The sequence below is a fragment of the Podarcis gaigeae genome (genome assembly GCF_964106915.1).
Source record: "Podarcis gaigeae genome assembly, chromosome: 9".
Lineage (NCBI taxonomy): Eukaryota > Metazoa > Chordata > Lepidosauria > Squamata > Lacertidae > Podarcis > Podarcis gaigeae.
This window is the reverse complement of record NC_139685.1, coordinates 20,516,231-20,544,156: the sequence shown is the minus strand read 5'-3', so window position 1 is coordinate 20,544,156 and position 27,926 is coordinate 20,516,231. Positions and strand designations below refer to the sequence as shown.

At 39.7% G+C, this 27,926-nt stretch overlaps 1 protein-coding gene across 4 annotated transcripts in view; it reads left to right on the top strand.

The window, feature by feature from the left end:
* SLAIN2 (SLAIN motif family member 2) overlaps positions 1-27,173 on the top strand; it is a 32,613-nt gene extending 5,440 nt beyond the window's left edge. Inside the window, exons 2-9 of one of the 4 annotated variants that reach the window (XM_083754959.1) lie at positions 5,102-5,250; positions 7,006-7,170; positions 8,702-8,863; positions 9,967-10,326; positions 15,915-16,052; positions 21,203-21,280; positions 24,709-25,024; positions 26,721-27,173. In XM_083754959.1, coding sequence (XP_083611085.1) covers positions 5,102-5,250; positions 7,006-7,170; positions 8,702-8,863; positions 9,967-10,326; positions 15,915-16,052; positions 21,203-21,280; positions 24,709-25,024; positions 26,721-26,787 — 1,435 coding nt within the window. In that variant the 3' untranslated portion in view covers positions 26,788-27,173. The remainder of the gene's footprint in view (positions 1-5,101; positions 5,251-7,005; positions 7,171-8,701; positions 8,864-9,966; positions 10,327-15,914; positions 16,053-21,202; positions 21,281-24,708; positions 25,025-26,720) is intronic. The other 3 variants (XM_083754960.1, XM_083754961.1, XM_083754962.1) reach the window with 3 other exon arrangements.
* Positions 27,174-27,926: the final 753 nt, after the last annotated feature.

Genomic DNA, 27,926 nt, shown 5'->3' with positions numbered 1-27,926 from the left:
AAGAACTGTAGAGGATGTTATTTGCTTGAAGTCAATGTCTTCATTGTGCTAACTTCCACACTCTTGACCAAAATCTTTTCTCATACAGAACCGCAAATCCTTGTGGTTGCAGCTGGGGGTGCTTTCACATAGCAGTTTTCTATGGACTGTGTACTCATTGAACATGCATGTTTCTTGCAGTGCCACAGAATAGTGCCTTCATCAAAGTCCCATCCCGTGCTTTCCAATTTAATTCGGATTTATTGTTTCAGGAGGTTTATTTCACTTATTGCCTTTTCCGGGTAAACAGTAAAGTCAGGTTAAATAGGAAAATATGGGATGGCATTTGGTTGAGGTCTATCATCTGTGACACTGCACAAAACCACATGCATTAGCAGCACCAAGTCCATAACCAATTGCCATGTGGGATTTTAACCTAGGTTGGTCTTAGATAAAACTTCTATCCCATGAATGCAATAGTGACTCAGTCTAACACTGTCACACAGATTTCTCTCAAAGCATGACCTAAGCCTTGATATCATCACACTAGTAGAAACACCCAAGTAATTGCATTCAAAAGCAAATACTGTCCTTAACTTATTTGTTTTGCTTTTAGTCATCATAAAAAGCAAAACTGAAATATTGGCCTTGCTGTACCACAATGAGCTTGAGGTGATGTAAATGGTTCTGCGCCTCCCCATTTCATCCTCACATTAGCCTGTGTTTTCGTTGGTGTTGTCTTTTGGGAACTGTTCTGGAAACTTTCTGCTGAAGGAGCAGTAGATAAATCCCTTAAATATGCCACATAAACATGGGCTCATCCAGGTTTACTTCCTAGTGACTTAAGTTCCGCATAAGCCAGAAATATTATCCATGTTTCAAAAGGGCTGTAACATTCCAGATATTAATACAGCACAATGTTACTAAGGAATGGGTGGAAACTTATTACATAAAGAGCAAATGACAGGCAATGTCAACACTGATCCTTCATTGGCAGTGAGGGATAGTTTGGAAATTTAATTGGTCCATGCCATTCGGTGACTTGCAAGTTTTATTTATTTTTACAAGCTGCTATTTAGTTGTATGGCCATGCTGATTCAAAAATACCTTGCAGCAGCACTAGTGTCTGTATCTTTAAAGACATTTTATAAAGTATGCATCTTTCTGCCATTAATGTAGTCCTCCTTCCCCTTTTACCTGACATAAATGCTCTGGAAATGTTGTTTAGCTTTTCTTTCACTCCAGGGTGTTTTCACTCATGATGTAACTAGAAGACATTTGCACCAGCTTGTCAGGTATCACCATCAAGCTATGTTATCATCATGCTAAAAAGTATATCGAAAGAAATATTAGCTAGCCAAGAAACTGGATCATTAAAACCCAGTTTAAAGTCTTGAATGTTAATTTTGGGAGGACCCAGGTGCAGATTGTAATATATGTACCTTTAAAAAGAAAAAAGTAGATGACATTTTTATCAACTAACTACAGTTTAGTGGAAGTGAGTGACTGTTGTTTTGGTCTTTAAATAGCTATAGAAACCCTCAGAGGTTATTTGTAGCAGGAAAAAGTTGTGGACAAGGACGGCTTGCTCATCTATTTCCCCACTAACTGCTTTTCCACAGAGGTTTGCTACTCCCAAGATGTTTCCCGGTTGTTGGTTTCAGCCCAATGTTTATTTTACAAACATGGGGCTGGAACTTAGGTAGTAAATTTCAGGATGAAAGTTACTAGCAAGTGAAAGGTTAAGCACTTATTTGTCTCCCACAGCTTCTTCAAGGACGAAATATCCATCAGGCTAATGTTACACACCTGTGACGTAACACTTAGATCTGGTTCATAGATCACATTAAACCATGGCTTACCATTACATCTGAACACAGCTCAGTGCTTTAACTATGGTTTGTTAGTGAAAATAAGCCAAAGTTTGTTGGCTTACTGACCTTAACTGTGGTTTGGTGTTTCATGTGAGCATGGGGACCATCTTAAGAGTGGTTAATTTCATTACCCTGCCCAAATTTCTCACCAAGCAACAGAGATGCGTGGTAAGAATCCTGGAAAACAAAGAAGTCCTCCTCTCTTCTTGCTGCTGCCTGTGCGAGATTTCAAGGTTTCCAGGCACTTACCTAGGGTTCATGTTTCCTTTGGAATGAGGCACAGCGGAGACTGTGGAGTCTTTATGCTAAATGGTTTACTTGCACATCTATACAATCTGACCCTATGATGGAAGGGTTCATAGTATTAACACCCTAAATGGCTCTTGCTTATCTCATAGCTACAGCCTTAGATTTCAGCAAAAATCAGGCATCTCCCAGCTGCCCAGCTTGTAGCCTCCCGGCTTCTAGCTCACATAACAACATTCAGCTCTAGCCTTTTTCTTTCTAACTACCAGCCAGTTGAGGGAGGGTCGGGCACATATTTTGTATCTGGCACAGCGCCTTTTCCTTTGTTACCTTAGTGGCCCATACTTGGAGGGCCATTACTTCAGCAGGAAGTTAGCATGGCTATTCCAGGAATTGAATCCATGCTGAATTAGAAGGTTGCTCAAGCATACAGCCTACCCCCCTCCCCAAATTCATAACATTCTTAACATTTGATTTTTTCCATTTCTGCTGCAAAGGGTGTAATTAGATTAAACAAAGCCTCATTCTATGGTTTATCTTTCTGTGCCAGTATTTGGAGCCCTCAGTATACTGAGAAGGTCTATTTAATGTTGTAATTTAGCTCCTAATATGATCCTGTCACTTTTATAATTGGTATTAATCACCAATATATTCTTCGACGTTAGCTCAGATATGTGTGTGTCTGACCCTCTGCCTAACTTGTTAAATGTTTGAGGATTCATTGCTGGGAAGTTCCGGCTTAATGAGATTTTATGTGGCTTTTTCTGTTTAAGCTGCTTTCATATAAATGTTCCAGATTAAAAGTTTGAAGCTGTAAGAGGCCCAAATATAGTTTCTGTGCTCCATTTTTAGCATGTTATGAATACTTGATGCATGCAGTGCTTAGTGTTGTAGCTATTGCTTGGTTTATTGGGGTTTTTTTGACTAGTTAAAAATCATATATTTCACAGATGTAAATATTTGGGTTTACAGCATGTTGGGCTATTTCTAGACTTGCACATGTGGAAGTCCTATCTGTGCAGTATAGCTTTTCTCGCCACCTTCTCCCTCTTCCACCCCTTAAATCCCTTTCCTGAGGGGGGGGGGGTTGGGGACATTTGGGACTTGCATGTGATGTGGCATACACGGAGCTCCATTAGGAGCTCCATTAACACATTCGGCCTGAACTCATTTTAGCCATTTCCTCCATTCCTGCTGTATCATCTCAAACCACCTCCCATGCCATTCCTGATAAAGCCACTTCCGGCCTGCCCAGGAGGTGGGGTTGCGGGCTTCACGCCCACCCCACGTGAGCGGGGGCTGGTCCCAGCCCCCGCGAGAGCAGGGGAATCCCGGCCGGGCTAGCCCCCCCCCCCAGCCAGCCAATCAGCTGGCTGGCTGGGGGGGCGTGGTTCGTCCTATTTAGAGCCCACACGGAGGGGGCTCGCCCTCTTTTCACCTCTTTTCACCGGCTCGCCCTCACGTTTTAGCCATTTCCTCCATTCCTGCTGTACCATCTCAAACCACCTTCCCATGCCATTCCTGATAATTTCCTAACCCTCAGGAGAGACTTGGGGGTGTGTGCTAGAGGCAGCAGCAGGAGGCAGGAGGCAGGGAAGCCCTGTGATGTGAACAGATTCCTGCTTGTGTTTGGAATCCACATTTTCTTCATTCAGATTTGACCTCATTCACACACACACACTTGAAGCTGAAGCTTGTTCTCACCCATACCAATGGGTATTCCCTTCTGCCTTTATCCCTGCATTCCAGATTGTTGATTCAAATACGTAAATCTGACAAAAAAAGGCTGTGTGTTCATGAATTAGCAGAGCAGTTTGCACACCTTTTTTTAAAAAAAAAAAAAATTGTGCCCACCTAGGAATTGCACAGTAGCACCCACATGGGAATTTCTAGTTCCATACAAATTTGGTATGTCGTCCGTTTACCTTATGTTCAGTTCTAAAACGGCAAGTATTTCCCTTTCCAAAACAGTAAGATGGTTGTGGGAGAAATCCATGCAGTGAAATCAAGGGGAGAGGGAATGAAGCAGGGAGATCTGGAGAAATAATGATTTTCCTGTATTGCACAGATCTGATTGTTGTTGGTTTTAAAAAACCAAAATCACAACAAAGGTGGTGCTCCCAGGAAATAGCCCGCCCCACTGGTGGGACAGAACTGACATTAAGGAGATAAGGTATATAAAAAAAGAAAAGGTAAAAGGATCCCTGGATGGTTAAGTGCAGTAAAGGTGACTATGGAGTGTGGCACTTATCTTGCTTTTCAGGCCAAGGGAGCTGGTGTTTGTCCACAGACAGCTTTCCGGGTCATGTGGCCAGCAGGACTAAACCGCTACTGGCCCACAGAACACAGTGACAGAAGCTAGAGCACACGGAAACACCATTTACCTTCCTGCCACTACAGTACCTATTTATCTACTTGCACTGGTGTGCTTTTGAACTGCTAGGTTGGCAGAAGCAACAGGAGATCACCTTGTCACGTGGATTTGAACCACCAACCTTCCAGTCAGCAAGCCCAAGAGACTCAGTGGTTTAGACCACAGTGCCACCCACTTTTTTAAAGGCAGCTAGAGATGCTGAAATATACAGAAAGTACTCCTTAAATGTAGACTCTTTTGATCGATTTGAATCTTTTTGGAAGCAGAAGCCATAGGCTTTTCCTTGTTATATATCTATTGAAAGTCACCTACAATCAGAAATGCATAGGTACTTCATTGGCCAACCATATCTGGACATTGTGTTGGAATGGGAATTTTCCTTATTTTATATTGTCTTTTGAGGCCATGGTTACCACAATCTGATACACATTTTCTTGCTTACATTCCTATTGTCATTCGGTAGTGTATCTGCTGTTGGTTATTCACCTGTTGACTTGTTTTCAGGAGTACTGAGGAAAGCATAGTACTTGACCTGTGTTCCCTTCTTAAAGAAAGAAAAATCATTCAAGTTCCAAGATTTTAATTTATGTATTTTCATTTAATATTGTGGTGTTTCTATCTTTATTAGGTTGTATGCTTCGCCAAAGAAGAAAGTGACTCCATTGCATAAATGTATTAGCCCACTGGTTTGGTGCAGACAGATATTGGATTATCCAACTCCAGATATTGAATGTGCTAAAAAATCATTGATCCATAGGCTTGAACAGACAATGTCAGGTGAGTTTGTGAATAAGCGTTATACTAATAAAATATACAAAATAATATCAGAACTTGATTTTTAAAAATAGTTATGATCCTGTGAGAGTTAGTTTTAAATTCAGTTGACTTCAGGGGGAATATATACTTGAAGTACTTGTAGTAATGTAAAATTTCTGGAAATTTTTCCAGGTTAAAAAAAACAAAAACAGGTATAGTTTATTTAGAAAAAAATTACAAATGGAATCTCTTTTTAAGGTTTTTGTTATAAATGGAGCTGTAGGGTGCTGAAGCATAAGGAACCTAGCATCTCTGTGGTTTTGCCAGTTTATGAGGAGCAGGCAAAAAACAATAAAACCTAAACGACCAACATTATAGTTAAAAATATATTATTTGCTCTGAAAAAAATCTCTCTCTAAGCTGTCACTATTGGTTTGTTACTTCATATTTGCCAACATATTTACCATGGACTTCTAAAAACCGAAGGTTTGCCCAAATTGAAACGAGCTTCTGTACTTTCATATGTCAGTTTATTTCTTTATCTGGTGTTTCCAAACATAGACCAGTTTAATTGACATGCTGCAGAAGATGAATCTGGAGTACGTAAAAATGCAAGAGGGGTTGGGGGCTGTGTTGAGCAAAACCCTTGCCACCATGTTGCAGGAGGGAGATGCTTGCCAGAATCCCACATTGCATTGATTTGCCAAATATTTGAAGATGTTCTATACTCTGCAGCACACATTTTTTGCTCTATAAGACGCACCTGACCATAAGATGCACCTAGTTTTTAGAGGGGGAATGCAAGGAAAAAAATATTATTTAAAGGGAGTGCTGAGCAGAGCCCGTATGCATCCCAGGTTCTGCTCAGCGCTCCCTTTCACGAGCCGCTTGGAGCGTGTGTGCAGCGCTTGCAGGCTTTTCCCTGAGGAGGGAGAAGGGCAGCCCGTCATTCATGGGCTGCCCTTCTCCCTCCTTGGGGAAAAGCCCCCAAGAGCCGCACACATGCTCCACTCAGCTCTTTAAAGGGAGCGCAGCTCTTGGGGGCTTTTGCAGGAGGTTGGGGAAGGGACAGAGCCGCGCGCTCTGTTCCTTCCCCCATCTCCCGCAAGAGCCGCACGCTAAACCAGAACGCAGGACAGCAAGCGGGATCGCTGCGCAGTAATTCCTCTTGCTGCCCAGGCTAATGGGATAGCCGTGTGCAGCCTCTCCCGGGCAGCAGGATGAAGGCTCCCCCAAGAGTCGCGCTCCCTTTAAAGGGTGTGCAGAACGTGTGCACGGCTCTTGGGGGCTTTTCCCCGAGGAGGGAGGAGGGCAGCCCTTCTCCCTCCTCGGGGAAAAGCTCCCAAGAGCTGCACACACGCTCCACGCGGCTCTTTAATGGGAGCGCTGAGCAGTGCCTCCCGTCTGCATTCTCTCCATAAGGCGCACACACATTTCCCCTTACTTTTTAGGACGGGAAAAGTGCGTCTTATAGAGCGAAATAATGGTACATTTCTAATATCAAGCTTCTTGATTTTCATCATGAAAATGGTTGAAACCTCATTGGCCCAGGACCCTTAATTCTTTTCCCTCCCTTACTGTCACAACTGTTCAAACTGAAGTAGCTCAGTACTTGTTACTTTTTATTTATTCCTTTTTCCTTTGATCTTCCTCCACTGAGCTCAAAATGGTTTGTGGTTCTCTTAATACTACATGAGATTAAGGCTTACAGCCTTATGACATTTAAAGTAAACAATTAGCACTGGAACACTGTTTTCCGCCCTCTCTTTTATACAGCTCTCAAGAGACACAGCCTTTATAGTAATCCGTTCAGCACTGTCAATTATACAAACTCCTGTAGTCCAAATGCTGGCAGTCCCTACAGCAGTAGCTTCAACTCTCCTTCCTCCACACCAGTGAAACCTCCTTTAGTAAAACAGCTCATACTTCCTGGAAACTCAGGTAAGGCTCTCAAAAATAATGATCAGATTGTAAAACAACTGTGTAATTCCTGTTTTGCTTTATTCTTGCAATAGTCCTGTGAAATATATAAGGCTACCTTAGACCACAACAAGCGGTCCCTTCCATATGGCCAGAAAGACAGCTTGGGCAACATTTATTTAAAGCTTCCTTTAAAGTCATATTTTTGTGTTCCGTGCCATTGCTATTTCTGAACAACTATGGTCAGTTTCAAAATGTGCCACCTTCAACCCATGAGCTATGAAGATCACTTGTTTAAACTAAACTGTAGTTGGTGATAAACCATGGTCCTGAGTTTGGATGCACTAATAAGGCAACTTTAAAGAAAAGTGAAAGTAAATTTTGCATAAGCTGCTGTCTGGCCACATGAGAGGAGAGGGAAGGGGGGAATGCTTGAATTCAATGTTCTCTCTGGCTTGTTCCACTTCATGCAAATTGTGTGCGAGATATGTGGATGTGAGTACTATGATTCTAAGGTGAGCCATGAACTTCCTACAAACCTGAGCATGTCCACACCCAACATTCCAGAGACAGTGCAAATGTGTTCTAGGTGGGTCACACTATTTCTTTTATTTGGGCAATGGGTGGGGTATTTGATTCTTACAAATTCATTCTTCTGAAACCGTGGAAGCATAATTTTGAATGATCATTTTTGTGACTGGATGCCCAGATCCAAGTTAGGGGCAAGTACTCTTTGGTGAGAGAACCTTGGCAGAGATTTAAAATCACAAAATATGCAGCATGGCAAAGCTGTATATCATTCTCTTAAAATATGTCTAAGTTCCTTCCGAAGTTCCCGCTTCTGTAGCACAGAAAAAGACCACATGTCTGGTAAATTTAAAACTGCTTAATTACAATTTCTCCAGAGGTCAGATTATGTGCTTTTCCATACAGCTTTCAGAAACACAGGCAGCAAAACTTGGCTTTGTTACAGTGGTGAAAGTTTCTAAGTTATTGGTTCAGGAATATAAGAAAGGCTTGTTAGAGCCATGTGGTCTTGAGTTTGGAGCAACCAGCTCACACCTCTTTAAAGGCTGTACTCAGGTAGACTGAAGATGAACAATAGGTTTGGTTACCTTCCCCCCAACCTAGTTAAGGCTGGCAGGACAGCTTACTTTGTGGCTATCCCATGGTTTACTTAATATCAAGGAATGGAGTGTAAATTAATGGAACCTGAATACACTTTCAGAATGGTGAATTGAGTTGAATTGAAGCCTGAATTGATTACATAAATTAATGACACTGTAAAAACATTTCAGTGTTTCATCCAACTTAATTCTGTTTCTTCACTGACAGCTCAGTGAAGTCTTCTTCATCTGCACTAAGCAAGGTTAATGCCATTTGACTCATTGTAAACTGATCTGCACCTAAACAAAGGAAAAGCGAATTTGTGGGTCAGCTAGCTTAAGTTGCTTTTTCTAGCACAATCCCCACCACCAATTAAATTACTGAGACAAGTAATATAGTACAAAACAGTTTTAGATTTTTTTCTATTTTTTCCTTTTTTTTATAGGTCATTACAAAAATTCAGCAGATAGAAATCCTCCGTTGAGCCCACAATCCTCTATAGATAGTGAATTAAGTGCTTCAGAAATGGATGAAGATTCAATTGGTTCAAATTACAAACTAAATGACTTAACAGATGTGCAGATTTTAGCACGGATGCAAGAGGAAAGTAAGTATGTTTGTCGGTCATTTCAGTCACCAATCTTGACTTAGATTTTTGGAGAACTTGATTCTTGCTCTTCGTTTCATATGAAAAGTATATGTATCATCATCCATAAAGTTATTATCTGAGCTGTCCTAATGTCTACCTATTTCAGAGACTGAGCAGAGGAAAGGGTGGAAGAATGCAGGATTGGCCCAATGGCCAGATCCAATTTCTTACTCCTCTCTTCAGCAGTCTGAATTATTCTTGACTGATCCACCTGTCTTCCAGCCACTGACATGCATGCCCTGGTCACATCCAAATTGGACTGTTGTAACACATATTACATAGGGCTTCTTCTGCAAATACTTTGGAAATATTAGCTTGTGCAAAATATGGTGGCCAGATTAATTTCTGAATCTGATTTATCTTATCATATCACCCCAGTTTTGTTTCATCTGCACTGGTTTCCAGTTCATAATTGGACAAAATCCAGTTTCAGTTGTCCCTCTCTTTTAAATCATGTGAGCTAAGGAGGCCTTTTTATTTTACTGAGTTTTGAATTTGGGTTAAGCTACTTACTCCTGGTTTTATGCTGAATTGTTTTACATTAGTCTTGGTGTCAGTAATGAAAACCGATGTTAGTTATTTGAACAGTTCTGTTTTGTTGATTGAACTGTCCTTGTGGTATTTATTTATTTTTTTGTAAACAGCTTTTGGTTTATTTTATGAAGAAAAGCAGGAAATAAAATTTTAAAATAAATAATTTCCAAGTTAGATGCCCGCCTTCCTTTGAGGAAGAGAAGCTCTTTGTTTATACAGTAGTACCTCGGGTTAAGAACTTAATTCGTTCTGGAGGTCCGTTCTTAACCTGAAACTATTCTTAACCTGAAGCACCACTTTAGCTAATGGGGCCTCCCGCTGCTGCCGCGCCGCCGGAACACAATTTCTATTCCCATCCTGAAGCAAAGTTCTTAACTTGAAGCACTATTTCTGGGTTAGCGGAGTGTGTAACCTGAAGCGGATGTAACCCGAGGTACCACTCCACTAACTTAGAGTGACTTCAGAATCAGATGGGATCAGACAAGCAAATAGAACTTGAGTTCAGACAATGTCCTTACTGTTGTTAGGTCTCCGGCAAGAATATGCAGCTACTGCTTCTCGGCGTAGTTCCGGCTCTTCGTGCAGTTCTATGAGGCGAGGTACATTTAGCGACCAGGAACTTGATGCGCAGAGCTTAGAAGATGAAGAAGACAGCTGCCATCATGCGGTGCACCCAGCTGTTAACCGGTTCTCTCCATCACCACGCAATTCACCGCGGCCTTCACCAAAGCAGTCCCCACGGAATTCTCCTCGCTCTCGATCACCTGCCAGAGGGATGGAGTACAGCAGAGTGTCACCTCAGCCTATGATTACTCGTTTGCAGCAGCCTCGTCTTTCACTTCAAGGCCATCCCACAGATTTACAGACTAGCAATGTCAAAAACGAAGGTAAAGGGCTTGGTCTCGAATTTTGTGTGTTGAGCGCCCTAGGAAGTTGCGCGGTAGGTAGTATTTAAAACCAACTAAATGGTGTGGCGTTTCTGCTGAATCTGCTGAGAGTCATGCAAGAACATGTAGAATAAGCATCTTGACCATTCTTTTCATTAGGGCGACTAGAAATCAATAAGCTTAGAAAGTAATTGAGCTAATTGAGTTTTGGGTAGATATAGATTATTGTCATTCTGTGGCTGCTTAGTTTTCAAATTTCTCTAGTGCTGAGCAGTTTATCAGAAAGGTAGAATATCTAGAAGAAGAGTGACACGAAACCAATGCAAATATAAAATATTTACTACACATAAAATGGCAAAATAAGCACAGTTAATGTGATAAAAGACAAAAAGAAGCAACAGAATGACAGATAAATAGAAAGTCTGGGTTGGAATGCTTTAGCAAAGAAAAACACACACAAATGCTTCCCTAAAATGCTATTTTCAAACTAGATGACAGAATGAGACCTAGCTGGGGTTACCTGTGGAAGGAATACTACAGGATTGATGTCAGATCTGAAAAGGACCTGCCCCTTGCATTCAGTCATTAGCCTGGTCCACACTCAACATGAAACCACCTTTAAAAATAAACTTTCGTTTAATGCACAGAAGCACTTGCTTCTCTCCTGCTTTTGACAGTGCCATGCATGGAAGGAAACAAGACATTTTGGCTTGTTGTGACATGCAAAGCTGGACTCATGTTTTTTTTTCTTCTGTAAACAAAACCGCAAAAGGAAGCTAAGGTTTGTTCTTGGCTTACTGTTTATGGTTTATGTGGACAAAACAATTCACTAGCCCAGTTCACATCAAGACAATCCAGACCCGGGCTTGTTTTCTCCCTTTCCGCTGCACAGTGAGGAGTAGGAGAGGAGCAAGGCGCTTAAGTACATTAAAGGTAAAGGGACCCTGACCATTAGGTCCAGTCGTGGCCGACTCTGGGGTTTGGGCGCTCATCTCGCTTTATTGGCCGATGGGGCCGGCGTACAGCTTCCAGGTCATGTGGCCACCATGACTAAGCTGCATCTGGCAAACCAGAGCAGCGCACGGAAACGCCGTTTACCTTCCCGCCAGAGTGGTACCTATTTATCTACTTGCACTTTGACGTGCTTTCGAACTGCTAGGTTGGCAGGAGCAGGGACCAAGCAATGGAAGCTCACCCGTCATGGGTATTCGAACTGCCAACCTTCTGATCGGCAAGTCCTAGGCTCTGTGGTTTAACCCACAGCGCCACCCGCTTCCCTTTTAAGTACATTAAACCATAGTTAATACTAAACTACAGTTTAGTATTAGAACATACGAAAGACTAGTATATATTTTCAAGCAGGGATGGTGAACCATTGTCTGCCTAGAGGCTGTAATCTCTTCTAGGCCACATGACTGTGGGTGGGGATAGAAGCCCAAGTAGGTAGAGTAATAAATACTATTTTTACCTTTATACAATAGACTTGTTTACACATACCTCCCTCCCTGAACTCCATCCAGGCAAGCAGGATTCATTATTAGAGTTCAAGGATACCTTCTAGCAAGGCACAAACATTCAAGGAGGATGCAAAACAGGGCCAGTGAAGGGTTTGGCGCTCCTGAGAGTTTCCTGGCCCTGAGGTTCCCCATCCGTGAATTAAAGCAACAAGTTCAACGTACGCTTGGCTTTTGGCTGATCTAACGTATGGGAAACATTGCATGAGGATTTAAATAGGGCAGCTTAATTTGATTCTTAAAACTCTGTTTCTAACATCTGAAAATGTAGAAGTTAAACTTGTGGGAGGAACATGAGCATTCTAGTATGGTCGGTTTTACAAAATACAATAAGAAGATTCATTAAAAAACACACATTCCTGACATTTTTCTAGTAACAAAGTTTCTCAAGTCATTTTCTCCGAAGGACACAATAGAATAAATATTGGTTAGATAGAGCTGTCTGTGTATGTTCCCCAAACCATAAGTTCATTACAGAAGAAAAAGGTCGCCAAGATGTTTGTTGCGTCAGCATTTCCATTTTAAAGGATGTTACCATTTTGAATGGAGTTTGACAAGGTATGTAGAACCAGCACTTGCTTGATGATCACTCAGCTTGGCTTCTCACTTATTATGGAGAGCTCTACCCTGAGCCTGTGCTAGGAGATCCCACAAACAATATTTGGCAGTGTTATTTTTCTGTTGTTGTTGGATGTTCCTGTTCCTCAGCTTTTCAATTGCTTTTGATATCTCAAGGCATGCCTTCAGATATCGTGCATTGCAAACTCTGCTTTGTGGAAGGGGAGGGGTAAGACCAGTTCACTATATAGTAAGTTTGCCTGTAAATGGATCCATTAACTCAGCTCTTTAAAGCTTCCATGTTCCTGTTCACTCCCTTCAGTTCCTTGTTTTTAAAGCTTTGAGTTCTGTACATCCTCTGCATCACAATCCTTGCTAATGCTGCCGTAGCTGAATTGCATGTTCTTTAGGACCTATGTTCAGGGCACAGCTTTAGAAATTGAGGCCTGGTGAAGACAGGTGGGGTATTTTGTCTTGTCCTCCCAGTCCCTTTACCCATGCCCATTAGTTATCGGTCATTTGTTTTTTCTTTAAATAATCAAAATAATCCTGTGGCTATGTACAGATGGTACCTTTCCCCCAAAGTTTGAAGGTTATAAAATATAGAAACATTATTGCTCACAATACACACATTCTCTCCTTGTGGTATCTATCTAAACAGGTTTTGCCATTATCTCCTGCACATGCTCTAAGCCCAGAATGGGTCAACTTTATAAAATGTAACAGAAGTCCTATTGCAGAAGTCCAGTAGAAAAGAATTTACAATTCTCAGAGGGGAGGGATGTGCTTTGACACTGGCACCTTGCTAACCTTGCACATGCTTTTAAAAATCGAACCTGGAAAAGCTATCCATTTAGGAGAAAATACTGGTTAAAGTCTCCAGCTTCTGGAGAAGGTTTCTATTCCACTTTCTGTGCTGAGGTTCTACTTCATCCTTTTGCAATCCGCTCTTTGCAATCATTATCAAATGTGCTGCCTGCTATTGACTGTTCAGGGTGGGTAGAATAGGGAGCCAGAAAGAAAACTGAGATGGACTCTAGGAAGGTGAGTAGCAGCAGTGGTGCTGAGGCATAAGATCAGGTTGTGATGTGTTGAACGGGGAGGGGAGGCAGATAATTGTATTCCTGTTCTGCAGAGTTCATCAAAGCATGTGGTCAGTGCCATGTTTGCTTGTTGCACCTTGTGGCTCTTGACACTCCTGATATAGCAAAAGTCATAGCGTGGCTGGAAAAAACAAAGCTTTCCCTCATTTCTTTTCACGTTTTCCTAGCATATCCCATGCTTTCTTGCATGCGCATATACCCATGCACCATGCTGCTGGTTGAAAGAATCAGACAATTCTGAAATCTGATTCAGACAATCGTCTGTTTCCTTCTCCCAAGTCTGACTAGACAGTGCGTTTCCTCGGTACAAATGAAAATGCATGTTGCTGCTACATTTTTTACTTTGGTTCAAGAAATGCCTATCAGAGTTAAGGGCCCTCGTCTGCTTTCTACAGTAGTGGACTTGGGAGCTAGGGAAAAGCTGACTGCTGCTACAGTTGTCTGTCCATAGAGATGTCAGAGTGTCCATGGTGATGCTGCCCCACATTTCTCTGATAGTGCGCTGCTGCTGTAAAAGGCCACAGCTTGTGTGGCAAGGGATCCTGCCCAGTTCTTTCCAACACTATAGCAATACAACTGCATGTGGTAGGAGTCCGTCTGCAGGGGTGGGATTTATTTTTATATATGTTAGGCAAATAAATGCAGCTTCTGTAATCTATTTCTAGTATAATTTTTGGATAGGATGAACAAAGCTTCTATGAACAGTCCTGCTAATCTTTTCTTTTCCCCTTACTTGCATTATTTTTCTTGCTTTTGAACTTTTCCATTTGTTTCTCCTATACTGCCCTCAAAAGCAGGGACACACCAACAACCAACAAGAAATTTTGCTATCTGTCTTAAAGAAATCCCACAAAGTAGATGGGAAATGGGTTTGTCACACATGAAAACTTGTGGAATCAAATGTATTTGAATGATGTAAATCGTAAGGAGACAGACATGCCTCCAAAGCAGCCAAGGGAGCTTGACTTCTTTATTCCCAAGTCTGTTAAATTTAAGAGGTCATTCAAGGAAGTTGTTGAATGTTATGTCAGCCCACAGTCTTACGTCTAATTCCATAGCTTTATTTTACTCAGTTGGCCAGTAACGGTTGACTTTTTCAATGTTCTGATGACCAATTCAGCACATGGCCAGATATTAAATATAAACATATTCAAGTTTGCACTTCAATTTACTTTCCAAGAATTTTCAGACATAGGGATATAGTTGTGCACTGTTCACTTTAATGTAAAACAACCATAACAACAATTAGAAGAATTTGCCTTTTGGAGAAAGCAAAAGTTAACATAAACCAGCATGTGCAGTTGTTTTGAAAGCATGTTTCCTTTTAGGAAAAAGTCAGAAAAGAATATAACTATGGTTGTTGAAACTGTTCCTTTCAAATGTGAATCTTACCTAAATGTTAACAGTAAATATCTTGAAGGATCAAAGTGCAGGTTGATTAGATACCAACCATAAAGTTGATTAGCACGAGCAAAGACTTAAACGTCTATGTTAAGTTGAAACTAAAATAATGTTAATTTATTGGATTCTTCATGTCTAAACTCAGATTTCATTTGAGGACAGTAGAATCTCTCTCATAATTTTAATGTGGTGCTTAAATAATAGTTTTATGCCATCGTGAAGGTGACTATTAGTGATATTGCTTCATGGTGGGACCTGTAAAACCTGAAATTTTACAGTGAAGTCCCATTTATCTGATAAAGCAAGATGCATTCCATTTTTAAATATTGTAAGCCACTTTGTGGAATATTTCTTCAAAAACCAGAGTATAAATCAGATAGATAGCTAAAATGTTTGTTTACTTTCCCAAAACAACAGTGACATGTGTTTTATGTGCAAAAATATATTCTTTGTCAGACATATTTCTTTCCTTGTCTCTCCTTTCATTGGTCATATTCTCATGAAATAACTGTCATGAGCAAATGATGGTGGGGAGAAGATGAAAGGGCAGGCCCTGACCTATCTACAGGGAGTCTGTATGCATACTACCGTATGTGTTTTTAGCTTTCTTAGTACACATTTGCTCACCATGGTTATGTTGAGATATTAGAATGGAGTAGACCAGCAGTTTTCTTACTTCTATAACCTTAAATTCTAACCCCTCCTACCAGACAGCAACGGTTAAGTAAGTTTTGCTCTGAGTGAAAAAAATAGACAAATTGCACTTGCTTTCTCCATCTCTGTCTTTCTCTTTTTACATTTTTAAAATCTCGTAATTTTATATCTTACTAGATTTAAAATTTCGTAGATGTCATTTTGATAATGTAACATTAGGCAGATACCATTTGTTTTATGCAGATTTTGTAGCAAACTTTGCCCCCTCTCGTCCTTCGGGTTTCAGGTTGCCATGATTTTTCAGTCTCCTGCATCAGATGGTATGTTGTGGTGTTCTTGTTATCTTTCCTTAATACAGAGAAACTAAGGCGTAGTCTTCCAAACCTGTCCAGGACATCTAACATCCAAGTTGAGTCTGTGAAAAACAGTAGAAGTGACTCAAACTTTCAAGTGCCAAATGGAGGACTATCTCGTATTCAACCTCAACCCTCAGCCAGTAAGTATCTTTACAGTGATGCTGTAAACACAGCTTCTGAGAGTCGGCTGAAAACAATTAGCAGCGTGTTTACAGTTTCATGGTAAAGGGATTAGACATTTCATGCAGATAATGCAAGCTTGGTCAGATCTGATGTATGTTGGGCAAACGAGCATTTCAAAGTACAGTACTTAACAATGAAGTATGTGTACATTGCCATCCCACATTACTTCTCAATATTGATGGTTTCCTTAATGTCTGCTGTCCTGAATAGGAAGCCTTTTCTGCAGCGGTCTATCTTGAACATTCCATAAGCTTGGTCTCTGTGGTGCAGTGGGTCAGTGGGTCTGGCTGTTAACCAGAAAATTGGTGGTTCAAGCCCACCCAGGGACGGCTGTGTTCAGAATTCCTGCATTGCTGGGAGTTGAACTAGATGACCCTCAGAATGCCTTCTAACTCTAATGATTTGCTAATCAAGTGTAACTTGCATTTTTTATATTTAGCTTGCATTCATTATCATATAACATCCCTAAGCAAGGAATTATAAAGCCCCTAGCTGTGTTGCAATTTGCAGCTACACACTTTTGATTCCCGTAGAGTGATAGTAAAAAGTGTACTAATGGTCCCCATTCCCATCTTTTGCCATTCTGCCTTGGTACAAATTTCAGTGAGTATCAAGCAGTTGAAGTGGATATGAAATGAGAGTCAGGATTTCTGTTACCTCCAACAGATGAATGACTGAAAATTATGACATCAAACTCGAAAGTGCCTGCCAGCCTGAAAGATGGATTATAAATTTTAAAAGAAAGAAGTTGCATTTTCATATCGTTATTTTCACTTTTCAGTATTCATAACAGAATTACTTGGATCAGCTGCATACATAAACATTTTCAGAGGCATACACTTTTATAGCCATAAGCTTGTCTCCTGAATTGTTTTGAAACAATAATTTTATGTAGAAAATATAAAAATATTCACCAGAGGAAAATGTCCTTTTGAACAAAGTTGGCACTCCTTTCTGCAAATGATAAATTGTAAATTATTATACATAATGCAACAACCTGAATATAGTAATAGAACTATGGGATCAAAGAGTAATAAGGTCTTGTATGAACAGGTTCTTTTATTAATAGAAGTTGAGGAGTAAGTGTTTACACATCCATGTTGCCAAAGAATCAGCCTCTCCCTTAATGGAACTTGTCTGAAAGGTGTGCCTATATAAATGGAGAGCTGATTTTTCAATTCCTGATCATAATTTCCTTGTTTGTAAGGAAGGATATGAATCTGGTCCCTATTTTGCAAAAATAATGTAGGAAGTGCTTTCCTATTTTGGGACTGAAATTTGCATTCTCCTTCCTTTTTGAAAAACTAACAAATGCTTTCTTGGAAGCCAATAGCCAAATTACACACAAATACATGGTTTAACATTGTGTGTACCTTTGTTTAACTGCAGTTAGCAACCACTCAGGTGGCCTAGTCAGTATTTGGCCTATGGTTGGTAGAGAGAGGGAGCTTAATCACCCTCCCTAGTCCTCATGAAAAATCCCAAAAAAACTTTTCATCCCAAGGGAAACTTCTCTGTGTTAATGGAAGCTTCTCTGTTTTTTAAAAAACCAGCATGTCGCGTATCGTTTTTGTGTTGATAAGGGATGGGGTACCTGTTAGTTGACCTTGTGGCTGGTATTTATAGGAGTTGACATCTGTAGGGCCACAGTTTCTGCATCCCTGTGTATATATAATTTTGCATATGGAGGTTCTGCTCTTTGGGGTTTTCCTGTATTTACTGGTTTTTATTTGCTTATTTTTGCAAAATACTACTGTACACTTGCAGTGGTCTTCTCACTCTTTCCTCAGGTTGGTTGCACTGCATGAGCTTAACTTGGGAGGGTTGCTTTGATTTCTGCCTTTTCTTGCTTTTAGTTCACTCCCTAATTTATACTTTCACAAGCTGCAATACCTAACGTATGGGTGGTGTTAATGAAAAGTATGTCGGCAGTGTATCAGTGCAGTTTAAGCTTCTATACACATAAATATATTTCATTAACTTACCTGTAGAAGTCTTGATGAAAATTATTTCAAACCTTTGCAAATGTAAGGTGAAATTTTGGATTTGTTTGGCTTCATTTTTTGTCCTGTTTAAGGCTTGTTCTAGCTCATGAAAAATGGTCACCTGAGCATTCTATACCTCTCGTACAAGTTAGTAACCTCCTTATGGTTCCATTTTCTTAAGTGTGGTTTATTCTGAAACCTTGTTTTAAACTATTAAGTAGCACAGAAGGCAAATTTTGCAGTCTTCTACCAAACAAATTGTAGAATGAAAAAGGTGTTAATTTAGCTATTGACTGATACAGGGGAATCAATGTGAGCAACTTTATCAAGAAATGTATTACTGAAGACATAAGTCATGCACAGGAAATGCCACTACAGCAGAGTGACATTCATCTGTAAGTTCTTAGACTCAAAACGTTAAATTTCTGATTTATTAATTACAACGCACAACTCGCTACTAAAATCAGCCTCCTTTCCAAAGGATTGGAAAATTGCCAGTGTAAAACAAAATGTTTATATTGGGGTCAGTAGTATTTAACTTGTTTTCCAAACTTATTTGGACGTTTTGCATATTACGCCAAGCTATTTCAAATGGTAAATGCTTAAGCAGATTCTGTGGAACTCTACAACTGAATTAGTTAGCAGTACAGTGGCAGGTGTTTGATCGTGCGCAAAGTGGCTTTTAATTATAACTTGACGTATACATCGAATTGATTCCAACTACCTGGGAAACAGATTGTGAAGTTAAAAGCTCAAGGAGGTGTGGCAAATTCAAGGTTAGGAATCTCTAAAGGGTTGGAAATAAAATAGCTGTACAAGTTGGTAGTGCACCAGTATTTGAAACACTGTGTCTTATTCTGGTCACTGGTCACTCAGTCTCCAGAAGGATATCTTAATTCTAGAAATGCCACAGAAAACGTGTGGCAAAGATGATTGGGGGCTGGAACAAGTATGGAGCAGCATGTGTGTGAAAAGAGAAATTATCTCGAACACTAGAACTGGGATCATCCAATTAAACTCCCAGTAGGTTTAGAATATACAGAGGAAGCATATATTAATGCAGTCTCTGGAATGAATGGTCACAAGATGTCTCTTTCTGAACCAAGACATACCTTTTTTGTGAGATTCCTAAATGCTTCTCTCTCCATCACTGAAGGCAGATACTAGGTGGGCTTTTTCTGGCAGTTCTTGCCATGAGTAAATACTTGATTTGAAACTGTATTTTGATGTTACTTGTCAGAGAAAGTGTTGGTCGGGTAACATACCCGTGGCTTTTTATACAGCATTAAAGCAAACAGTATATCCTACATGTCTTATCTATCCGCTATAGAAGGTTGTGGGCTGGACTATATTTTAAGGACTAATATTTATATTTAAATAGTTTTTTCGGTATATTTTTTAAGTAAGCCACACTTTTTAATGGCATTATTGTTGTTGTTTATTAGATTTATATATGTGACTTAATAGTGGAATCATAAATACAACCCCCCTTGGCTCTGTAAGGGGAGTTCAGGAGAAAACAGTGGGGGGGGAGGAGAGGAGAGATTGTTCCATCGGGGGAGCAGAAATGCGTACGCTGGTGGAACATTTGCAACAGTGCAACATTCAATTCCTCCCCACAGAATTGACTTCTGAATAGCCATGCTTAAGTTTGTACCGTCAGATAAAGTGGGCACATCCATTTATCCAAAGCAAAAAGAACGCATTTCTCCTTGCTGAAGGGAAGGGAGATGGGGAATCAAGGATAAATAAGTGCTGCTTGGTGTGTATTAACAATTCAATGTAGCAGTAGTAGAACACCATTTCCTCGGTTACACTTTTATCTAGGTACGGTAATTCTCATTCTAGTTCTCAATGCCATGTTGCTAAGCATAGTCATAAACCTAGAGAAGTGCAGGGCAGGTTCTTGAGAAACCTGCTTTTGACTTGATTTGCGTTTAAGGAGAAGGCTACAGGATCTAAATTCTTCTGCAGTGTCTCAATTCTTGCATGATTCCCCCCCCCCTTTGTATTCATTTATCTGAATTTTGTTATTTGCCAAGCTGAGTTAAAACAAAACTCAATGTGCTAGTAAACTGCTGAGAACCTGGCTTTAATCAGAATCCTTAAAATCCAAGCGGGCACATCTCATTTTGTTTTAACCTGGATTAGCAATTGCCGAGTGCAACACTGATCCTTGGTAATAGGGTATGACATATTTCACACACAAGGAAGAGGGGGAAGGCTTGGCTGAGCTCCATGTTTCTTCCCTTCAAGTCACTTCAGTTTCTTTATAGTATATGTGAATCAAATATATATATTTATTTTGACTTAAGTTAGAACTGTGTCTGAGGATGACAGTTGCAGAGGACCACCATATTGTGTTGAATTCTCAGCCATACTTGAATACTTTTCAAGCATTGATTTGCCTATATGGTCCTCTCTATGTGGTAGGCATTAATTTACAAGAGACCTCTTAGATACAGCAGCTGGCTTTAGATGACATTTTGTTGTTTGAGCTTGTTCCTGACTCTTCTTCATAGGTCAGAATTACAGTTTTTGATTAAAGCAGAAATACTAGCTTCAATAAGCGATCAGTCCTGTGTGAATTCCTGTGTATAAATATGCATATATATGTACATACATATTATGACACATTTTCTTCAACTTCAGAAGAAAGAAGCTCTGTCCCTGAATTGACTATTTGGAGCTGAAATTTTGTGTCTTTGTTGAGTTAAATGTGACCGTTGTGTTCTGAATTTAACCTTGCACTGATTTGGCTGTGGCATGTCTGGCTGGTGGTTTGTTTTCACTTCTGGGCGTGTGGATTATTTTTGCCTCCTTGGGCTTTGGCCTGCAAGAAGCTCTTTGCCTGCTAAAACGCTTAACACACTTTGTACCATGAAGCATCTGACATTTACCTTTGCAATCCTTCTTGGTGAGCATCACTTCTGTAAAGCAAAGCAAAGCACTCCTCCTCCACTACTACTACTACTACTGGAGCCGTAACAGCTTTTGAAAACTGTTATGCTTTTTTTGCTTCCTGATTTTTCCTAGGTAGATAAGGTCCTAAAATCTTAAGTGAACTTTGAATTCATTATCTTCTCTCTTTAGACAGATATGACATGTCTTTGTTTCAACAGCTCTGCAAAGGCAGAAAAAAATGCCCCGTGTTGCCTTCAAAACCAAACAGCTACTTCCTACTCCAGCTACCAAAGGAGGTAAATTAGCTTACAGCCATTTAATGAAATCCAGTTAAATTCAGAAAATTGTTGTGCTTAGACTTATGCAGTTGAAATAATGCAACTGGAGTCTAACAGCAAGTGCTTTTATTGGTGAATGTAATGGCATAAATGCTCCTTTATAGAACATTTCAGCATTGAGCTAGCTGTTGACTGTTGTGATCTTCCTTCATATGCTTCTTATGAAAATAAATGCTAAGTTTTAGCAAGCTTTGATTTTAAAACTTATTATCAGCACTGCTTTAGGTTTGCTTAAATACCTTAACTTATAAAATAATCAGTCATGTTAGAATTTATCCTATGTTCTGCTTTAGAAGCATAAGAGTAGGTTATATTAAGTTGGAGCAAACTTGTGTTTTCTAGGTTTAGAGATGGTGCCTATACCTTTATTTTGGGCAATAGCACTGCCCACTGTCTTGGAGTTCTCAAAAGACTGGGTATGATTTTAAAGAATTCATTGATTACTCTTACCTCTTAATGGTTTTACAATTCAAGAAAAGTTAGTGCTAGCTAAATTCTAAAGAGAACAGCTATTTAATTCAAGTTGCCCTCTTCTTTATTTTAAAGTAGCAGGCATATTCAGAACAGTTCTAAGGTTGCCTAACACTCTCCAGATAGACCTTTCATTATTGGTTCCTTAGTTGTCATTTTTATTCAGTCTTCTCTGTAGGCTGTTTGGGATAGCTGAACCAAATTCTTCAAGCCTGGAAAACTTGGATACTTTCCAGAAATTAACAACTGCTTATCTATCTATCCCATTGTGTTGCCCTTAACTTCAATATTCTTTGTATAAAATGAGCACACATCATTTAAAACATCTTAATACTTTGGTTCATAATACATAATTTCAAAATATAGCTTGCATTTGTCATTGCTAAATGAGATATTTTAAAGAACATTTTTTTCTAAGTATTTTGAAGCAGAAACATTTGCCAAGTGCAGTGCACTTGCACAATACACATGTAGCATTTTCAAAGAATTCTGCCTTATGTCTATTATTCATGTCATTTTGGTCTGGCTCCCTATTAAAAGTTGATAATCCTATCCAAATTATCTTTGGAGAGGCTTCTTCATGTTCATGTCGCTATGACTAGGTATGTAAAAAGTTTTTGTGGGTACAGTGTAAAGCTAGTCAGTTCAGAATTTATGTGATTTGTTACAATAGTTTTTTGAAAGAATGATTTCTTTAGACGCAAGGTCTTGAAGCCCATTATCTCAGTTCTTTTTGTTCTTGGACCATAGCATTGTTCTAATTATTTATTGATATTTTGTGATACACTCAATAGCAGTCCAGACTATTTGATCATTCACAAAGCACATTTTGTCTCAGAATTTTATTTTGGACTTTGGACTTTGGACTTATTTTGGCTTTCTGTGTCCTTACTCCTGAAACACCAGTCCTTTTTATGCTTAGAATGGTTAATGGATGGATAACCTAAATGTCTTCTTCCACCTAAGTTCAACAATATGCTACTTCTCTGGCCTTATAAAATATCTCTAACAATCTCTTGCATTTGTTTTAGAATACTGTAAATTCCTTTTTAAAGCAGGAAATGACAAGTTTAGGTTGTGTGGCATACTTCACTGCAGTTATTTACAAGAAGCTATAATTCTCCTTTCCTTCTTATATCAGGATGTTGCTTGCTGATCAATACTCTGGGTGGGTCGGTCGGTAGACACAGATAGATTATACCTATAGGGCTAAGATTACGCAAGGTATTTATTCTCAACACACGTGTTGTTGTTTGTTACTACATATTCCTCCATTATTATTATTTTTGCAATGCTTGCCTTAAGTGAAGGGCCATTATTATGGCATATACTGGAGACCATTCGGTTTTGCCTTGAGGTCATTAATATTGAAAAGTATCAGTGTGGATAGTCTCTCTAGAAGTGTGGATGTTCATAGATGTTTTGTAAGCAAAAGGCTTCTGTGTAATGGAATTAACTAGGCAGTCTATTAATAATTACATAAAGCTGATCATAGTTTGGAGCTCAAACAAAGAAATTCTTTTTCAGCCACATGCTTCCTCTTGTAAAGGACCTTTTGTTACAGCAAAATTCACAGCTGTGTGCAGTAAGTGGGCAGAGTGGGGTGTTGGAAACTGAAATATTGTATAAAGTGAGCTTGGATGGTCTTTCTTATAATTTGAATAGAAAGGACTAGGGAATCTAGTTTTTGTTTTATTTTAAAGGGTATGTGAGACTATAAGAATCTCCAAAAAAATTCATCTTCAGTTTTATTCATAAAGCTCATTTGATAAACATTGTTCAGTTGTTCCAAAAACCTTTTTCTGTAGCACACTGAAACTGCATCCATTATTTCATTACAGGTTCAATGCCTTTTAAATCCTGTGATTATATTTGAGGTTTTTTGTACATTTTACTTTTCTTATTTAGGAGTTTTTGTAGTTATTGGTCTCTTCTGAAACAGCTCACTTGCTTTTGGCTTTTTGCTGCCTAGGGTGTTTGTTCATTGTCTGATCATTGGCATGTCTTGTTCCATAATGCCACTGTGGAATGTTCCCCCAGAAACATGCCAATAAGGATTCTCTATACACCTTTATCTTTTCTCAAGATGCTGTATGTGTAATTTGAGGGTCATGGGAGTTTTCAGAGCTTTAAGAGCAATTCAGACTTGGTTCTGATGTGCACAATTATGTGAATTTAGATTCCAATAACTTCTAGTGTGAGTTTGTATTTTTTTTTAATTTATAAACCCTGCCTTCATCATATTGATTCCAGCGTGTAGTTCACCTCCGTGAAACAGAAGGTCTAGCCACACTGTCTGTGAACTATAGCTATACTTCCTAGATTTCTTAAAGGAATAGCATCTTATATTGTCTGTGATTAAAACCTTATCCATTGGGGTGCTTTTAACACTCAGACATTGCCTCATATTTATGGTATACTCCCTAATAAATGTATTTTCACAGTGTACAGAACAAATTCAGTAGTAATGGGCATTTCTCATACTAAATGCATGTTTTTTAAAAAATCTGCAGTGCATTACAAACTTGGCTAGGTTTGCTACATCATCTTATGAATAATTTGAATGAGAAGGACTGTATGCATAACACATATCTACCCCCAAAGAAAGTGTTGAAAATGGTCAGACCAAAATAGGCACAAAACTACTTCTCTGTCTGTTAGCACAACTGATGATAGGTGTCCATTTTTATACTGCCGCACATCAAATGTCAATCTCCTTCAGTAGAACATTGTGAGTGTGTATACACAAACTCTGACCTTATAAAAATATGTCTAAAACATCAATACCTCTGTGTTGTGTTGTGTGAATCTGTAGTACATTGCAGGTGCTGAAACAGTTTCTGCCTATTTTTTAAGCTGCATTTTGTTGTTTCTTCGTCATGGAAAATGACATTCTTGTTTTGCTGATTTTCCAGTTCCTTCTCCCAGTAAATTCCGGTCCCCAGCAGCACCATCTCCTCTGGCTCTGAGACAGCCGGTAAAAGCGTTTAGTAACCATGGACCTAGCTCTGCTGTTCCAGAAGCTGTCCAGCTTTCACATAGCAGCTCTTCACCAGGGCCTTTAGCAGCTCCCAATTCAGTCTCTCCAAGCCCAGCCAGCAGCATCAACAGTGCTACGCTTACAAGACCCGCAGGGACACCAGGGATGAGGAGTGGTTTGCCAAGACCTAGTGCCCCCTCCGCTGGGGGCATACCAGTGCCTCGTAGCAAACTTGCACAGCCTGTTCGCAGGTGAGTCTTGCTTTCATTTTAAGGTTTCGTACTGCAGAAGCAGTCTTCCGTAGAAGTGCTTGCATGTCTCGAACTACAATAGTGTATCATTTGTTCTGTGCGCTAATAGCAACCCCAGTTCTCATAGTTCTGTTTTTATGTAGGCAGAAAGGCACCACTGACCCACAAGATAGAGGTATTTGCAGGGGGGTCGGGTACAGGACCTAAAGACTGAGAATGAGTATTCTCAATGGTCACAGAATGCTGGCTGAAGTGGGGTGGGCTGTGGAAAACCAGGGAAAGGCATCTTTCAGGTAACCTGGTTGCAAGCCATTTAGAGCTTTATAGGACAAATCGTCACTTTGAATTGCACTCGCAATCTAAGAGAATTGGCAGGCAATGTGGGTGATACAAAAGGGGAGGAATATGAGCATTAGATTTCACTCCCATAAGAAGCCCGGTTGCAGCCTTCTGAACTTGTCGAACTTTCCAAACTGTTTTCAAAGGCAGCCCTACCTCAAGATAAGAGATGACTAAGGAAGGGATCCTGTAGCAACATTATGTGGTTTCAGAAAGGCACACAGCTCAGCTGGCGCACCCATCTTAATTGTATAAAAGAAGGCTAAGGCCCTAAAAGCCAGGTATAAGACTGGGTTGAATTCACCTGCAAACTGTGAATCCTGCCTTTTCTGTGGGAGTTCAGCCACTTTAAATGCTGGATGAACATCCAAATTGAAGCCTTTTGCTGTTTCGCATAGTTGTTGTTGTTGTTTATTAATTGAATTTATATACCACCCTATAACTGGAGGTCTCAGGGCGGTTCCCATAAAAAGATCACAGTATATAATATAAAAATAAAAGCAATAACCCACCAATACCTCCCCACAAAAGGGCTACATTTTTAAAGGTATGGGATGTTGATCAGGTCAACCAAAGCTCTGGTTAAAAAGGAACGTTTTTGCTTGGTGCCTAAAGGAATAATTGAAGGCACCAGGCGAACTTCCCTGGGGAGAGCATTCCACAGACACAGAGTTTCCCATTTGCTAGCCCTCACTGAGTTCAGTATTAACACCAAGCATTTACTTCTTCTCTCTCAGTTGAATGTAAGTGGCTTTTGAGCTAAAGAGGTTGCTGTTGCCACAATTAACTTCAACATAGAGGTACAGTCAAGCTTATGCTTTGTTATTTTCACTGGGCACAGCTCACCAGAAGCCACTCCTTTGGAACTCTTGTGTTTTAATGCAGTTCTTGTTCATTTCAAGATAGCTTGCACAGCACAAAAGCCCCAGTAGAATGTTCTATTTGTGGGTGGGTCAGTTTGGATTGATTTTGGTACTAGGTTAAATTTAAGAGAAAACAATTGGAGCAGTCTTTTCTGAAACCTGACCTCCCTAAACAAAGTGAAATGAAAAAAAGATCAGGCCGTATTTATGATAGTTGCCTTCCTGGATCAGGCTAAGGTTTTATCTAGTCCAGCATCTGTTCCCAATAGCAGCCGGCCGGATGTATCTGAAATGCTAAAACTGTTTAAATGTTAATGTTGTCTGTTAGTTACTCTAAGTGTATATTGTTAAAAGTTAATCTAATATTGGGGATAACTTATTAAAATGAACAATAGTTGGTGCTAATACCTTCAGTGAACTGTAATTTTAAAGAAGCAGTTGCACTTGTATATTATGGTCTAAGACTTTTGTGGGAATGTATTTTTGTGTTTCAGAACATTGCCAGCTCCCAAAACCTATAGCAATGTGAAAGATGAGAGTTGGAAGGACGGCTGCTACTGAAGTGCAAAGCAACATTGTTCAGTAGGTACTCCTTCCCCAGGCTAAATGACAGATCAATATGCAGACTGATCAGATAAGACTTTGGGGGTTTGCAAATCCCCAGACCTCTGTCCTTAATTAGCACAAGCTGGCAGAGATTATAAAACAGCACTTTAATGACATTAACATCAGATACTTGGTGATCACTCAAATCACTTTTACATGAATCACTTTTCACCTCCGGAGCTTTCTCTCCTCTGCTACCTAAAAATTGTTATAAATGCTCTCATGGATACAGTGGTCAACATCTGGGCAAACACCTAACACAATGCCAAAGAAACATCTATCCTGAAAAACAGCATGTAAAATCGTAAAAATAAAATTAAAAATAAAATCTAAAACATCCATATGTGACTTGATTTGATTTAAGGAAAATAATTTTCTGGAGCTGTAGTATCTAAACATTAACATATTAATCAAAGGGGGGGAAACGGCTTGCCAAGTGCTACTGTGGTAGTGAAATCCTTTTAAACAATTGTGGAAGATTTGAATGGAGAAATTGCTGAGTCACAGCAGAACCATTTTATCTGGAGTCTCATTTGGGAGTGGTAGGGAAGCCATGTCACTGTTTTTATCTTTTTGAGCAGTCTAGATGCAGCAGACCTCATATATCTGGGTTGGATAGGTTGCATCTTTTTATGTTGATTTCTTGACCCAAACTGGTTTTGTGTTGTTTCATTTGGATTGCCAAAAGGGCTTAGTATCAACTGTACAATCTTTCTAAACTTAGCAGTTCCTGGCTCAGGAAGATGGCCTTTGCTATCGCAAACGACATTTTGAAAAACACAGCTCACACAATTTTGAGAAGTCCTTTTTCAGATGAAATTTCCTTGAAAAGGGAGAAATTGTCCATTAAAATCACACCTCAGTGCTTACAGCCTGGAACTCAACTGAACATGCGTAGAGTTAACATAAAGAAAAGATGACTATGCACTTATGCCCTAGAGATACTAAGGAAATGAGTTGTACTGTTGATACCAAATGATTATATTCATGTGGGTAATGTTTCATGGTATGAGGGAGTTTTCTTTATCTTTTTTTAAAGAAAAAATAATTATTAGCTTCCTAAACTAATTTGTGTTTAATTGTAAATACTTCTT